Genomic DNA, 16,301 nt, shown 5'->3' on the forward strand with positions numbered 1-16,301 from the left:
CATTAGGAACCTCAAACACCCAGACGCTTTTAACATACTCATTTACCCACCTCACCTATTAAAAGGCTCATAGTCCTGGTCCCATATGTTTTCAATCTTAGGAGCACTATGGTGCTCCATTTCTCAAATCTTTTTAAGCTCCCATTAAGAGGGGGGGATATTGAGATGTAACAAATGCCCATATGCCTAAGAAGGGGCTAGTCAATATCCTCTTCACCTTGGATCCCATATTACGTATTTGGTAGGTGGAAGAGGAACAGAAAGCTGAAGATTCCCTACTTAAGTACCCTGAGGGTCCCCTCTTGAATTTTAATAGGCTGCTCAGGAATTAGCAAGTAGTAAAATGCAATGGGATTTAAGGGGGATAAGTAACTCTCCTCACATTTAATGAGCCCCAATTAGAGTTTGGGCCAGGATGGGAGAGAGGGGAGAAAACAGGCAACAAGCCTCCTAAGGTTTCTTGGGGGTTCCCTCTCCTATAGAGCTCATTAGGTGCACAGGTTGTGATGGACTGGCCCTCTGATCTCTTAGTCTAAATCTAATTTTCTACTGACAGCCCTTCCAAAACTGAATTATATTTCAAGCTTAATCTCTACCAAAAAAAGGGGGAGAGGAGGAGGCTAGCTTAAAAAAACCTACTTTGTTGTTTAGAAGATCTCACACCACACTATTGGGAGCCAACTTTCCAGATAAATATTACAAACAAAAAAAGGTACTAATTTTTTTTTACTTTGATTCCAGTCAACTAACAATTTTGTTTCTGAGCAAGAGACCTCAGCTAGGACAGTTCAATAAACTAAGTGCTTCCTGTGTCTGTGTACGGACGTATGTTTTGCTGTGATGTAGAAAAAACTTCTCAATTCTGGTAAATTCTTGTATTTTAGGGAACATTAATACAGGAATCCCCTTTTCCAATTCATATTAAGTTTTGCAAAAATCTTGCAAAAAAAAAAGTCTGAGCCTCTAGCTATAATCTTTGGAAAATTGTGGAAGACAGGAGAGATTCCAGAAGACTGGAAAAGGGCAAATACAGCACCCATTTATAAAAAAGGAAATAAGAACAACCCAGGAAACAACAGACCAGTTAGTTTAACTTCTGTGCCAGGGAAGATAATGGAGCAAGTAATTAAGGAAATCATCTGTAAACACTTGGAAGGTGGCAAGGTGATAGGGAACAGCCAGCATGGATTTGTAGGGAACAAATCATGTCAAACCAATCTGATAGCTTTCTTTAATAGGATAACGAGTCTTGTGGATAAGGGAGAAGCGGTGGATGTGGTATACCTAGACGTTAGTAAGGCATTTGATACGGTCTCGCATGATATTCTTATCAATAAACTACGCAAATACAACTTAGATGGGGCTACTATAAGGTGGGTGCATAACTGGCTGGATAACCGTACACAGAGAGTAGTTATTAACGGTTCACAATCCTGCTGGAAAGGTATAACAAGTGGGGTTCCGCAGGGGTCTGTTTTGGGAGCGGCTCTGTTCAATATCTTCATCAACGATTTAGATATTGGCATAGAAAGTATTCTTATTAAGTTTGCAGATGATACCAAGCTGGGATGGGTTGTGACTAATTTGGAGGATATGGTCATAATTAAAAATGATCAGACCATTTCTCCAATTTGTCCAGAGGTAAACAGGATGAAGTTTAATAAAGACAAATGCAAAGTGCTCCACTTAGGAAGGAACAATCAGTTTCACACAAAGAATGGGAAGCGACTACCTGGGAAGGAGTACGGCAGAAAGGGATTTAAGGTTATAGAGGACCACAAGCTGAATATGCGCCAGCAGTGTGATGCTGTTACAAAAAAAGCAAACATGATTCTGGGATGCATTAACAGGTGTACTGTGAGCATGTAGCCAGACACGAACCCCATCTTGGTTTCCGTCCCCCCGCAGAGAGCAAGAGAAAGGCAGTCAGCCTTTGATGTCCTAGGAACGCAGGTGTGCTGCCTGTCCCTGACTCTACCATAAACAGAAACCAGACAGTAAATGTGCTAGCTGAGACCCAGGGCCTCCCGTCGTCCTGATGGCTAGTACCAGTATTTGACATGCCTGCACTGTCCCAGGAGAGGAATCTTCACCCATCACATACCAGAGGTGCCCATTGTCTGCATTTTCCCAGGTGTAAATTATGCTTTGCACCCTTCGTGGGAAACTTGGTGTTCAAAGCCATTTTTCCTAATTGGCCACTTGAGACCAGGAAGAAGCCTACATGACCCAAGGGATATAAAAGAGGTTCAGTAGCCCACCCCATTTGAGCTCCAATCATCTATACCTGCTGGCAGGTATTGATTGTCTCCCGAGGTCTGTGGGACGCCCAACCTCGCCCTACTTCTTCCCGAAGGATTGAGAGAAAGACACTGGCCACACCAAGTCTGGAACTCAGGGGTGAGAATATATACCTGCTAGATGTCTATTTTGCATGCATTTAATAAGAGCTCAGAGAACCAAAAGGGTTTCATGGTACCTGTAAGTGACTTATTAGTCTAATTTCTGTCCTGTCCTTTGTAGTGGCTGTGTTATCTGTAACACAGCAGTAGCATTTAACAACTAAGTTTACCCTGTAACAATAAAATAGTAACTGTTTAAGCTTTAACCTGACTCCTTCAGTTGTGTAACAGAACCAAGCACAATTTAAAAGAACTTCAGCCGGTCATAAGGGACTCACTGCCCTGACCGTCGGCTGACAGAGCAAGACAGGAGAAGTCATTTTTCCGCTCTACTCTGTGCTAATTAGGCCTCAATTGGAGTAGTGTGTCCAGTTCTGGGCACCGCATTTCAAGAAAGATGTGGAGAAATTGGAGAGGGTCCAGAGAAGAGCAACAAGAATGATTAAAGGTCTAGAGAACATGACCTATGAAGGAAGGCTGAAAGAACTGGGTTTGTTTAGTTTAGAAAAGAGAAGACTGAAAGGGGACATGATAGCTGTTATCAGGTATCTAAAAGGGTGTCATAAGAAGGAGGGAGAAAACTTGTTCATCTTGGCCTCTGAGGATAGAACAAGAAGCAATGGGCTTAAACTGCTGCAAGGGAGGTTTAGGTTGGACATTAGGAAAAAGTTTCTAACTGTCAGGGTGGTTAAACACTGGAATAAATTACCCAGGGAGGTTGTAGAGTCCCCATCTCTGGAGATATTTAGGAGTAGGTTAGATAAATGTCTATCAGGGATGGTCTAGACCAGGGGTTCCCAACCTGGGGTACGCTTACCCCCAGGGGGTACAAGAAGCTTGTCAAGGGGGTACAGGGAATATTTGCTAAATAACTAGATTATCCTAATTGAAATATTCCAAAAGTAGTAGTGTTAGTGAAAAAAGTTGTGGATTCTAGAGTCTAGAATTTATTTCCTTTCATATTGAATAGGGGGTACAGGAAAGTTTACTAAAAGCCAACAGGATATGAAGACCGAAAAAGATTGGGAACCCCTGGTCTAGACCATGGGTTCCCAAACTGGGGGGTGTCCCCCTCTGGGGGGGCATGAAGAAATTCCAGGGGAGGGGGGCGCAAGGCGACCCAGTCTCCTCCCCCCCATCAAGTTTTGCTGCCTTGTTCAGCTCCTTTTTTCCTCTTTTTTTTTTGCTCAACAAGTTTTGCTGCTATTTTGGGGGGAAGAGGGGCTGGGAGGGTTTTTCAAAAATCAAAAAGGGGGGGTGTGATGCCAAAAAGTTTGAGAACCACTGGTCTAGACAGTATTTGGTCCTACCATGAGGGCAGGGGACTGGACTCGATGACCTCTCGAGGTCCCTTCCAGTCCTAGTATTCTATGATTCTATTTGAGAACTAACCTGCTAGTGTTGAAGCTGATATTCATTTGTCCATAGATTTTAAAGTGGAGCCAAAAATTAGGATTATAATGAAAACTTGATCTGTTCCCACTCCATACCGCCACTGCCCCGCTGGTCAAGCAATGAAAAATTGAAGTGAGAAGCACACTGTGTAATCCGGTAAGTACTTGAGAACTGTAAGCCTTAGTTTGGGGGTAATGGAACAAGCTAGTGGTTTGCATTATTATCAATAATTTAAAGAGATCATGGGATCTTCAAGCCTGACATCGTCCACATTCTCTTGCTCCTTTTTCAAGCAGTCAGCTACTGCAGAGCTTGCTTTCAGCACTGTAGATACACTCTAGGAATTATTTTGGGGAAGTTCTATGGCCCATGTTACACAAGTCACACTAGAATACTAGATGATCACAATGGTCCCTTCTAGCTTGGAATCTATGAATATGAAGGAACTTTTGTATTGTTTTTCTTTCCCAAGAGCATCTATAATAGTATTTTGCAACTAGTTAAGATGACCTGGGTCTAACTGAATTTCAAAATGATGTCACTAGTAGGAATGTGAACAAGTCATCTAGCCGATAAGCAAATACTAATCAGATGGTTGACTAGTCACTCTCCACCCCCTTGCTGCCTCAATCAGAAAGAGGCAGCAAAGGAAGGCAGGAAGAGAAGGGGGGCTTCAAAGCAGCAGTGCCACATGAAGCCTCGGGCCAGGCCCCAGGCATCGCTGCCATTCTGAAATGCCACATGCAGTCCAGGGCCATCTGGGAGTCCCCAGCTGGCCCAGGCTGCATGTGGCATTTCAAAGCGGCAGCGCTGCGTGGAGCCCGGGGTCAGCTGGGGACTCCCTCGCTGACCCTTGCTCCATGCAGCGCTGCCACTTTGAAACACCACGTGGAGCCTGATGCCAAGCTCTATTTCAAAGCAGCAGTGCCACATGGAAACAAGGGTCCACTGGGGACTCAATCACGGAGACAGCGGAAGACTGCTGGCCCCATCTTCCACCCAGCATTGTTTCACATTTGAGGCATAGCAACAGCCCCAGGACAGAGGTGCCCTTATCAAATCGCATTGATTATTCGATTAGCCAAATCAAAATTTTACATCCCTAGTCACTAGTAATGCTAGAAGAGAGTGCCTACAAAGAAGTGAGTTTACTACTTCTTGGCAGAGAGAGAAAAACAAAACTAGTTGTTTAGCAACTAGGGATATAAAAGGCTTCCTGAGAAATATCACCCTTAGTGAGTGATGCTTACCGGGTAAGCAATTAATCAGCGCACCAGCATGGGCCCCCAACGGACACCCCCCACTCCAGCCCAGCCAAGCCCACCTCACCACAGGCAGGTGAAGGGGAGCGGTCACACGGTTCAACATAACATTTACTGAAAGCCTGTGTGTAACTGTGAGCATTAACCGATAAGACCAGGCTTCACTCCCAAACCTGGGCGGAAAGCTAAGACAGCCACCAGGTGTACTTTAATAGATGAGACAGCCAAATCCTGTTGTTTGAGGTGAAGGAGGTAGTCCAGAAACAAGGGAACCATGGCCTGCGGGGGAGGGCTGCACCCTTATCAAGGCACCACAAGGAGAAACACTTCCATTTGGTGAGATAAGTAGCCCTAGTAGAGAGCTTACAGCTGCCCATTAAGATTTCCCTGACTGAGTCTGAGCACTGGAGTTCAAGACTGTTTAACCATGGAGCTTCCACATCGTGAGGTGGAGCAATGGCAGGTTCTGATGGCATAGCCAACTGAACTATTGCATCAACAAGTCAGGAACTAGAGAAGCATCATGGGCCTGGTCAACAACAGGAACAGCAGTGTGGTGAACCAGTGTTCCCTTGCCATACTGGTGCTATCACTATCACTGCTGCTTTGTCCTGTCAAATTTTTGAGGACCACCCTGGGTACTAACAGCATTGGGGGCAAGACATACAGGTATTGGTCCATCCACAACAGGTAGAAAGCATCCAGCAGGGACCCTCCACCAGCTGTGGCCCCGAAAGGAGCAAAACTGTGGGCACTTCCTGTTTAGGTGGATCATAAAAAGGTCCACCTGAGAATGACCCTACCTTTGAAAGATGGAGAGAGCTACTTCTGCCCTGATGGACCACTTAAGGAATTGAAAAGATCAGCTGAGGCAATCCACAAGGTGTGGCTGGAATGCCTGGCAAGCCAGCCAGACTGCCCTGAGTTCCTGGATATCAATACGAAATGGCATTTCTGAACTAGACCTTGTGTTCGCAAGTCGTGTAGGAGCATCCCTCACCCTGTGTCCAAGGTGTCCGTTACCAGAGTGCTTTCTGGCTGCGAGCCCACAAGGAGCCTCCCGTATATGCTATCTGGGACGGAGTCCACCAGTTGAAGGATTGCAGGGTCACCAGTTGTACGGTGACCACACAGACAAGATGATCCCTGGAAGCCTTGAACACCAAATCCAGCCACACTTAAAGTGGGTGTAGGTGGGCATGGCACAGGACATAGATGTAGGCGGCTATGTGCCCGAAGAGCCTCATGCAGTTGTACACCATCATAGTCAGGCATTGCTGTAGCACAGAGATGAGGCTTGCCATTGCCTGGAATTGAAACTCAGGCAGGGAAGCTATTACCTGGACAGAGTCAAGAAGGGCCCCAATTAACTTGATTCTTTGTGTGGGAATGAATGTGCATTTCAGCACACTGAGGATCAGAACCAAGTGGGAGAACGTAGCCTTGGCCAGTTCCATGTGCCTGAGCACCTGCTCCCACGACTTGCCAGTCGTCCAGGCATGGGAAGTTCTGCACCCAGTTCCTGCACAGGAAAGAGGCCACCACCACCAAGCATTCTGTAAATAGCCAAGGTGCAGTGGCCAAGACAAAGAGCAGCACCATGAACTGGTAATGCTAGTCTGCCACCACAAAAATAGAGGAAACGCTGATGGGACAGGATAAGACAAATGGAAGCACACATCCATGAGATCGAGGGTGATGTCCCAGTCCCCTGGATCCAGTGAGGGGACAACAGAGGTCAGGGACACCATGCGAAACTTGAGCTTTCATATGAGATCCTGTATAGGGCGCAGACTCCTGCCCTCACCCCCCTCCCCCCCCCCCAGCCTTTGGGATAAGGAAGTATAGGGAGTAAAAATCTCTGCTCCTGAACTCCTGCAGAACCGCCTCTATCACCCCCATATCAAGCGACTTCACCTCCTGGATAAGGAGTTGCTTGTGAGAGGGATAGGTAAGGTGGCGAGGAGTAGAGGAGTGTACAGAACTGAATAGAATGTCCCACTCCCACTATGCTCAGGACCCAGCAGATTTAGGTAATCTGGGCCCAAACATGGTAGAATTGGGATAGACTGTTCCCAAACGCAGGAGATGGATTCGAGATAGGCTCTAGTGCTCCGCCCTCATGGGGAAAATTTCAAAAGTTAGGTTTGGGTCCCAGCAATAGTTTGGAGGGGTCCTGCCCTTGAGCAGAAGAGAAATGGTGAGGCCCTCGCCTCCTGTTGTTGCATCAGCCCCTGTGCAGTCCCTGATCCTGTGTAGGGGACCAGGATTGAAGTGGGACAGCTGATGTAGCCTAAATTAGCAGCTCTGAGGTGCCGGAGTGTGGATACCCAAAGACTTCAGGGTAACCCTGGAGTCCTTGAGGCTGTGCATACAGCAGTCTGTCTTTTCTGCAAACAGACCTGTCCCATTGAACAGCAGGTCCTGAATTGTGCGCTGCAGCTCCACCAGGAGGCCAGACACGTGCAGTTATAAGATACGCTGTTATCATTATGGTCGTGGCCATTGTGCACGGTGACAAGTCCACAGAATCCAAAGCCACCTTCAAGGCCGTCTTAGTTAAATGCATACTGACTGAATAGCGCCTGCTGGTTTAAGACGTGCAGCTGAACTACCCTAGTTTAATCGACTTTGTGCCTGAATAAGTGCAGCATCTTGGCATCCTTCTTTTTCGGGGCTGGACCAGGCTGTCCCATACGCTCTAATTGATTAACCACATCCACTACCAATGAGCCTGTCCGAAGGTGAGTGTACACGTGCTAGCACCCCCTCTGTGACACAAAGTAGCGCTTCTCCTTGGCCATACATGCAAGAGAGGTAGGGGTCCACCAGAGTTCCTTAGCAGTCATCTGAATCGACTTCATCAGAGGCAGGGCCACCCTTGCTGAATCCTCAGGCAAAAGAATGTCTACAATAGAGCTAAACTCTTCTGCCAGGAGATTTACCTTGGGCCACATGCCTGAGTAGGTCTTGGTGGGTCCTAGAGTCCATAGAGGGAGTGACAGGGTGGTACCTGGCATAGGCTCAGCCAGTGATGAAGAACAGCCTGACTGCTGCGCTGGGGAAAAGTGCCTATGCCACTCTTCAGGGCGCAGAATTGAAGTTTCATGCACCAAGACCAGCATGTGGCACACCAATGGCATTGAAGAGGCTAGCTAAGGCCTAAGTACTGACTCCACAAGAATCAGTTTAAGCCGCCAGTCCCTCTCATTTCTGATTTGCGGCTTAATCCCCCCTCCAGATACTACATTTATCTGGCAGTTGACCCTCTCCAAGACACTTTCAGCAGGCAGTGTGAGGATCCCTCTGGGCATATGCTTGCCACACTTACCACACTGCTTGAAACCCTGGGGCCATTACATGCCCCAGGAACATGAACAATAGGAGAGGCACACACCCCAACTAACTACCCTAAGTAACTCCAACAAACAACTAATCTTCACAACAAAACCAAAAAAGAACACTATGCTAGGAACTAAACTACTTGAGAAGCAAGAAAGCAGAAGCTCCAATGACCATCACAGGCAGAAAGAAGGAACTGAAGCGGGAGTCAGGTTGGCAGGGATATATATACGACATCATGAGGCATCACCACAAGGGGCAGTACAGCCAACCCAACAGGTACCTCTAGGGAAAAAGCTTCCAACAATTGTGCACACAGTTCGCGCGCACACACACACACACACACACACACACACACACACACACACACACACACACACACACACACACGAATGAACATGAGTAATCACTCAAAGAAGAATTCAAAACTCCTCATCTCCCACTAGATGTAAAGAAATGACAAGAGACGGTGGACTTTCTATGGATCTACCTGTAACTAATTTGCAATTGTTAAGTGTTACCTATCAGCCCTGTGCTCTTAGAGAGCTAGGGAGTAACTGTCCAAGGCAAAACATCAGGAATGGCTGCCCGTCGCAGGGAGCCATAGCCTGTAATACCTCTGAGGTTGGTATAGGGGGCTCTGTCTGTGAGGTGGAGTGTTTTCCATATAAGGGCATGTAAATTAATAATCTTCCCCTGCTCGCTCCACCCATTGCAGTAACAGATCAGCTAATGGGCTGACTGGTGCTCAGGCCTGCTACTCCACCCACTGCAGCAAAAACCAACCTATGGGGTGATAAGTTCACAGGCAATAAAACAGGCAGGCAGCCCCTCTCTCACTGGGGATTCGCACTGAGTGAACGCCTGGCCTGATCACCCAGATGCCTTGCACCCCCCGCTCTTGAGTCTTACTAAGCGTACTCCGAGTTGGTCGACCCGAGTGGAGACAGTTTATGAGCGTGTGACTGGTACTTGTGTTCCTGCTGTCTCCAGAACTGGTATAATACACCCCCCCCCCCCACCATCATCCCTATCCTAATTGATTTTTTAGTTGTCCTTATTGCTTGCCAAGTGACAGTGGCTAAAAAGTTACTAAGTTAGTTTATAAATAGTTGTGGTTTAGGTTTTTTACTGTTTCCTTGTATAAAGTTGTGTAAATAATCAGCCCTATGGACAATACCAGTGTTAATTCAACTGTTCCTAACCCCTGGGCAGTTATTGGAAATTATTGTGATTTAGAAAAGCCTCAGGGAATTGTTTTGTGTTGTCTGGCAATCTGTTTAATTTTTGTTCTGATGATTGTCTGGCGCCATCAAAATAAAATCAGTTTGTGCTTTTTGAAACCCCCAGTTGCGGTCTCATCCTTTCCGGCATCCCTTCGAACCTCGTGTATTACGGGGACTGACAGTAACATTCATGGAAAACCATCCCCCGTTCCCAGGCCTCTGCTAGAATCAAAGACAAATCAATGAAAAGGCCGGGGAGGACACACCTAAACTACTTCAGACAAGGGTGATAGAGTTAAGGAAACACCCCAGCCTCATCTGCATGGAAGATAGCACAGAGAGACATCTCCATTATCATACACCAGTGGTCCCCAACGCGGTGCCCGTGGGCGCCATGGCGCCCGCTGGGGCATTTGTAGGCGCCCGCCGACAACCCGGGCTGGCCCCACCCCCGGCGCACTGGAGGCGCCGGCCCCAGGCATGCGACACTCACCAGCGCCTGGTGCGCGGCACTCGGGCGGCCCCAGCCGTGGGGCACATGCGGGCGCGCGGCGCCGGTGCCGGGCCCACGGCACAAGGGGCTCGGGCGGCCCCGGCCCTGGCGTGCCCCAGGACGCGCAGCCCCGCCCCCGGCGCGAGTGTGGCCCCGCCCCCGGGCGCCCGGGAGCCCATAAAGGTTGGGGACCACTGTCATACACAATGGAGACCAGCTCTTCCAAAGCAGGAACTGCACTGAACTATGGGATACCAAATGCAGAGAAGCATTGCCTGATGGGAAATCTCTGCTCCAGATGCTAATGAACCCAGGCCTGCTCACACCCAAATTAGTCATTATCAAACCAATTCTAGTAACGGATCCTATTGACATCCAAAATACTGAAACTGCCTAGTTACATTGTGAGCTCCCTCAAGGAACATCACCCATAACCAGGTGTGATCAGTCTCTATTGTCTTGTCTGTTTATACATAAACAAATCCAGTGTTCTCTTCGAACTATTGTCCTATTCCTATAAAAACTCCTACCCTTGCCCAAGAAAAACTGTTCTGATTCTTGGATTTAAACTACATCAGTTCTATTGAGACTTCTTCATCTCCTATCTGATCATGCTGGGGGTTCTGTTCTGCTTGTCTCTTGCCCTCTGGACCCCCAGCTCCCATCACCATGTGGGAAACCCGATCAGTGCAAGCTCCACAGAGTGGTGGGTTTGCTCGTTCTCACTCTTCCCTCCCCCCCCACACCAAGCATAGCCTCCTGACTCTGCCCTATGTAAACTGTTATGTTTAGCTAGCCCTAACAGTTGTAATCAGTTTCAATTTAGATTTAATATTGTAACTGTTTTGTGTGTTTGGCTATATATATATTCACTACCCAGAAATAAATAACTTTCATTGTTAAGCTGGTTGCTTCTCTCTCTCTTTCTTTCTCTTTCGCTCACTCTTCCTCAAGGCGTGTTGTTTTGGCTTTTCCATTCACTCTGCAACAACACTTCTCGTACCCAAGCTAAAGATCCTGTAGTGCCCAAAATCCTGTGGGGTTTGCTCATCGTGTGGTTTACCAGTGAATGATTGTGGTGTGAAAGTGGGGATGGGGGGGCTGAACTTGGGGGCTTATGAGGATGGCAGCTTAAAATGCTGTTTAATCCAGCCCACTGAGTCCAAAGGCACATGAGGGTGCAGCGTGGCATAGCTGTTAAAGCCAACCTGCTGAGTCCAGGGAAATACGAGGGGTCAGCTCGGGAGTGCTGATTACCCAGTCCTCTCAGTCGTGCTCTGTTAGTGGGTGTGAGTGTCTGTGTGTGTTGCTAAGGTGGGAAGAACCCCATCCTGAGGAACCTAGTTTCTGCAGGAGAGCTCCGGTGGGAGGGGGATTTGGTAGCAGGGAGAATTCAGCTCCATATGAGAGCACAAGCAGCACACAGATAGAATTGTTAACCTCTCCCTAGTCCCATAAGCAGGGCTCGCCGAACCGCAGTGAGCCCTGCTCGCCAACCGTGCTGTCCGGCGATCTGCGCATGCGCAGATCGCCCAAACCCAGCTCTTCAGGGTTTCAATCTACTTGCTATGGGCGAGTAGATTGCATTATTTGTCGAGCCTTGCCCATAAGAATAACCCTAATAAATGAGCATACCCCAGAGTATTGGGCAAATCTGGTAACAAATGTTCTACATTTCACACAAGTAATGATAACACGAAAAAAGCCTGAAAGTTTCCCAAGTACACATGTATTTAAAATATAATTTGTACAAGGAATCACTATGACCATCAGACTATGCATAGAAGCATGGCATAGGCAAACCTGCATCTGGGAGCACTGCTCAGATTGGATACTCTGCAGGGCAAGGACTGAGTTTTCATATTTGTACAAAAAGCACCTAACACCATATGGATGCTACATAAACACAAATAAGTGTTAATATTAATCAAGAAACTGGTAAGGAAAAAAAAATATTGTCAAAGTCTGTCGGTATTTTTATAGGAACTCCTCAAAAGTCTAAGTATTTGAAAAGTTGTATCGAATGAATACATATTACTTACATTTCTCTCTAACTAGCAATTATGTGCTGGAGTTCTGCCAGCTGACTTAACATGGCTAGGCCTTGGGTCCCGACAGCCATTGGCGTTAACAGTTAAGGTCCAGTTAATGGTAACCCTAATGCTAACCAGTTAACCTTTTACATCCCTAAAGTTTACTCAGTAATGTTGGTGACTTTCAGATATACAACACATTTATACCATTAATATAGAGCAAATTCTGGCCTTTTGGTTTTTATTCAAGTTTTCCCTACCACCAGCAACATTTGGGAAGTACTAAAGTAACAGATGTATGATACACAAGAAAATGAGCAATTATAACGTATTCAAATACACCCAATCATCCTCAGCCTCTGCATAACTTGTAGGCCGTAAACTACACAAAGGGTCTTCCTCCTACATACCTAAATGGCACAGAATAGTGTTCCAACCAAAAACACACTCTAAAAAACCACTAGTCATAGCAACAGCATTGAAGATAAACAAGAAATTTACAAATTTAAGGTGATTGCAGCCTTAAATCTGTACTGGTTTATGTATTCTGGCCCAAGCTTTAGTTACTTAATCAAATACTATATCTCAAATTACGCAAAATAATATTTTTTTCTATATTCTTGAGGGCGCATCTTGTACAGCTCCCACATCTATTTTGTCAACTGTCTCACATACACGTTACTATAATACATAGCAATATCTAGCACTATAAAACAGTGTACAGATGCATCAGAAGTGGCAAAAAGGTATATTGTTTGAAAAAAGATATGAAAAACTATAATTTTTATTTATGGGACGTATTTCCTTGGTGTGAGATTCTTCTAACATGCAAGTTTCCTTTGCATTAGTGTGAAGTGTAGTGTTAATGCCAATGGGAAGAGGAAAAAAAAAAAAACCAAAGACTGCTTTTATCTCACACGCTTTTCAAATGGAAAATGTCCAGTGGCCCCACAATCATGAAGAAGCAAAAGCAATGAATAAATTGTATTAATATAGACTATAAGTACAGTGTCATTCTGAATCACACAGCAGATTTTGTGGTTTGGTCTTCAACCTCTGAACTACACAACCTAAATTACTATAGACAGAAAAAATAAATTGTTAACCAGTTTTAAAACGATAAACATTAATATAAAATGATGCCTCAATGTATTGTTTCTGTCAGGACTACTCAAGCAGCACTTTTTGTTAGAGTGAGCAACATAACAATTAAAAACAGAAAGCTGCAATAATAATTTAAGATGTATGTACCAAGTATCCCAATAATGACAGGTGAATAACTGAATCCGAAAGTACGCACAGTTCTAATGCTGGTAAACCCAGTGCAAACTTAAATAAATAAATATATATATATATATATACACACACACACACACACACACACACACACACATTATATATATAAAAACACACACACATGCCACTATCTTCTCTTATTGAAGAATTCACCCAGGAGGGGGGCAAGAGTACAAAATGCTTGCTACTTTATTTGGCATCTTTAACATATGCCATATACCCAACCTTTCCCTATATCTTCTGGAAAGTAATAATGCCAGTCTCAGATCCAGGAGCATGTGCAAAAGTCACAAGGAATGATGCAAGTCTAACAACTAAAAGCATGGAGATTGAGGACACACACTTACACATTTCAAGGGGCTGAATGTATTGTCAAGTCTTTAAATTGTTCACTGATAAAAACTTGCACTTCAACTTTTGTAGTACTGCACAAGTATCCTCTAAATAAAGCTATCCTACTTTTCTCTAAGCCCTTATTAGCTTATTTTAAGTTTGAAAGTTTTCAGCATGGCAACCAGTGTTCTCTACACAAGAGAGCAGAAGCACCCAATATTGAGGTCTTCGATACTCAATAAGATATCCAAGTCAAATTATACAACTGCTTAACATGCATAATTTCCCCTTTACAAATATATGCATGTGGGTATAAAAGTTCTCGAGCAACAACTGGTATACAGCAAGCAGTCATTTTAGTTAAAAAGCACTGAGCATTCCACTAGCTGTATAATTGCTACATCTTGTGGCAATGTATTTCAATGCAAGGAAGAAAAATGGACAATAACTGGAACAGCATAAGAAGAGACTTGTTTGCACATAACCTTCATACAGATATTCCCTGCAAACACCCACAACACCCTGCTCTCACTGTCGGTGTAACACAAGAGGGGAGGAGCAGGGGAGGGAGGAGAAAAATATTATCATCTAAGATGTGATGGAGGAAAGGAGAAAGTTGCAATCATTCTCTGGTGGTTTTAAGGTGTCGTGTCACTTCTGTCCTCCAAATTAGCTGCTCAGAGAAGTGTTTCCTCCCCGATGGGAACACATTCCTTGATCTCGGTCTCTTTTTCTACTCCACCTCCATGATGCCAAAAGGACCCGACCCTTTCCATTAAGCAACAACCGCCACATTCACCCAATACACCCAACAAATCACTTTTACTTTTGAAATGCGTGGTGGAAAATAAAATTTGGAAAGAAAAAGAACAGAAGATGCAAGCCTCCGCCATAAAAATCACAGAGAAGGGATAAAAAATTAGAAGAGGCTGAGGATTCTTGCTATAAAGATTGTCAGGGAAATGAACAAACATTAATCAATTCTCCTCCGTAGCCCTGGAAAAGGAAGGGGGTGGAGAGACTAGGAAGCCGCTTTTACTACTAACAAACAGAGACGGGGTGAAATTGCTGGATTTCCAGATGGGGTGTCTCCCGATTGCCCCTCAGGGGAAGGGAGGGTCCCCCACGGCAGGATCTGGGGGTCCCCGCTGTGCTGAAGGGAAATACCCCTGCATTGAGCACAAGTCTCCCGCCTGCCCTCACCCCCATTCACCGCGCACCCGGCCCTACGAGCCTGGGACTGGCCTCCGGCAGCGGCGGCGGCTGGGCCCCTCCCCGAAGACCGGGCCCCCCTCGCAGCGCCGTGGGCACGGAGCGCGCTATTTACCTTCCTTGGGCGGCTTGCCGGGCGGCGCGCTGTGCAGCAGGGAGGCCGCCGCCGCGGAGCAGCCCTGCAGGCTCGGTGGGGACGTGGAGAGCCGGGACCAAGATGGCGGCCCCTCCAAACTTCCACTGCTACTTTGGACACTCATCAAGCTACTTTCCTGGAGCCCGGCAGCCGCCGGGGGCGGCGGGGGAGGCGGCGCGGCGGGGGGACACCCAGCGCCGCGCTCATGGCCGGGGGGCCGGCCCGACACCGGGGAGAGGAGGCCGCTGCGGGGAGAGGGCTCCGGAGGCAGGCGGGGCGCGAAGGAGACAGGGCTCAGGGCCGGCGCAACCTGCCCGCACCTCTGCACTGCGTCGCCGCGGCCGCCGCCGAGCAGCCGCCTGTGTCTGAGGCTCAGGCTAACCTCCGCCGCCGGGAGGGGGGGAGGGAGCGGGGAGGGGTCATGCGCAAACACCACCGCCAGCGAGCGCCGCGCACCTCCAGCGCGCCGGGCCGGGGGACCGCACGTACACCTGCCCCGCCGGCCTGGCCAGCTCCGCGCTCACCCCGCACGCCACCCTGCCCGCTGCGCCGCCGCCCCGGGCCCCCCGCTGCCCGCCCGACACCCCGTCCGGTACCCTGCCCCCCCCCAACAGCCCGCCCGACACCCCCGCCCCCAGCGCCCTGCCCGGTACCCTGCCCCCCCCAACAGCCCGCCCGACACCCCCAGCGCCCTGCCCGGTACCCTGCCCCCCCCCAACAGCCCGCCCGACACCCCCAGCGCCCTGCCCGGTACCCTGCCCCCCCCAACAGCCCGCCCGACACCCCCGCCCCCAGCGCCCTGCCCGGTACCCTGACCCCCCCCAACAGCCCTCCCGACACCCCCGCCCCCAGCGCCCTGCCCGGTACCCTGCCCCACCCAACAGCCCGCCCGACACCCCCGCCCCCAGCGCCCTGCCCGGTACCCTGCCCCACCCAACAGCCCGCCCGACACCCCCGCCCGGTACCCTGACCCCCCCAACAGCCCGCCCGACACCCCCGCCCCCAGCGCCCTGCCCGGTACCCTGCCCCACCCAACAGCCCGCCCGACACCCCCGCCCGGTACCCTGACCCCCCCAACAGCCCGCCCGACACCCCCGCCCCCAGCGCCCTGCCCGGTACCCTGACCCCCCCCAACAGCCCGCCCGACACCCCCGCCCCCAGCGCCCTGCCC

At 48.2% G+C, this 16,301-nt stretch overlaps 1 protein-coding gene across 3 annotated transcripts in view; it reads right to left on the minus strand.

Annotated features, from left to right (window-relative positions):
• The window catches only part of TLK1 (tousled like kinase 1), a 152,424-nt gene extending 136,818 nt beyond the window's left edge, over nt 1-15,606 (minus strand). The window contains exon 1 of one of the 3 annotated variants that reach the window (XM_075933612.1): nt 15,110-15,606. In XM_075933612.1, the coding sequence (XP_075789727.1) occupies nt 15,110-15,254 (145 nt within the window). In that variant the 5' untranslated portion in view covers nt 15,255-15,606. The remainder of the gene's footprint in view (nt 1-15,109) is intronic. The other 2 variants (XM_075933614.1, XM_075933613.1) reach the window with 2 other exon arrangements.
• Nucleotides 15,607-16,301: the final 695 nt, after the last annotated feature.

This window comes from Pelodiscus sinensis, chromosome 7, assembly GCF_049634645.1.
Source record: "Pelodiscus sinensis isolate JC-2024 chromosome 7, ASM4963464v1, whole genome shotgun sequence".
NCBI lineage: Eukaryota > Metazoa > Chordata > Testudines > Trionychidae > Pelodiscus > Pelodiscus sinensis.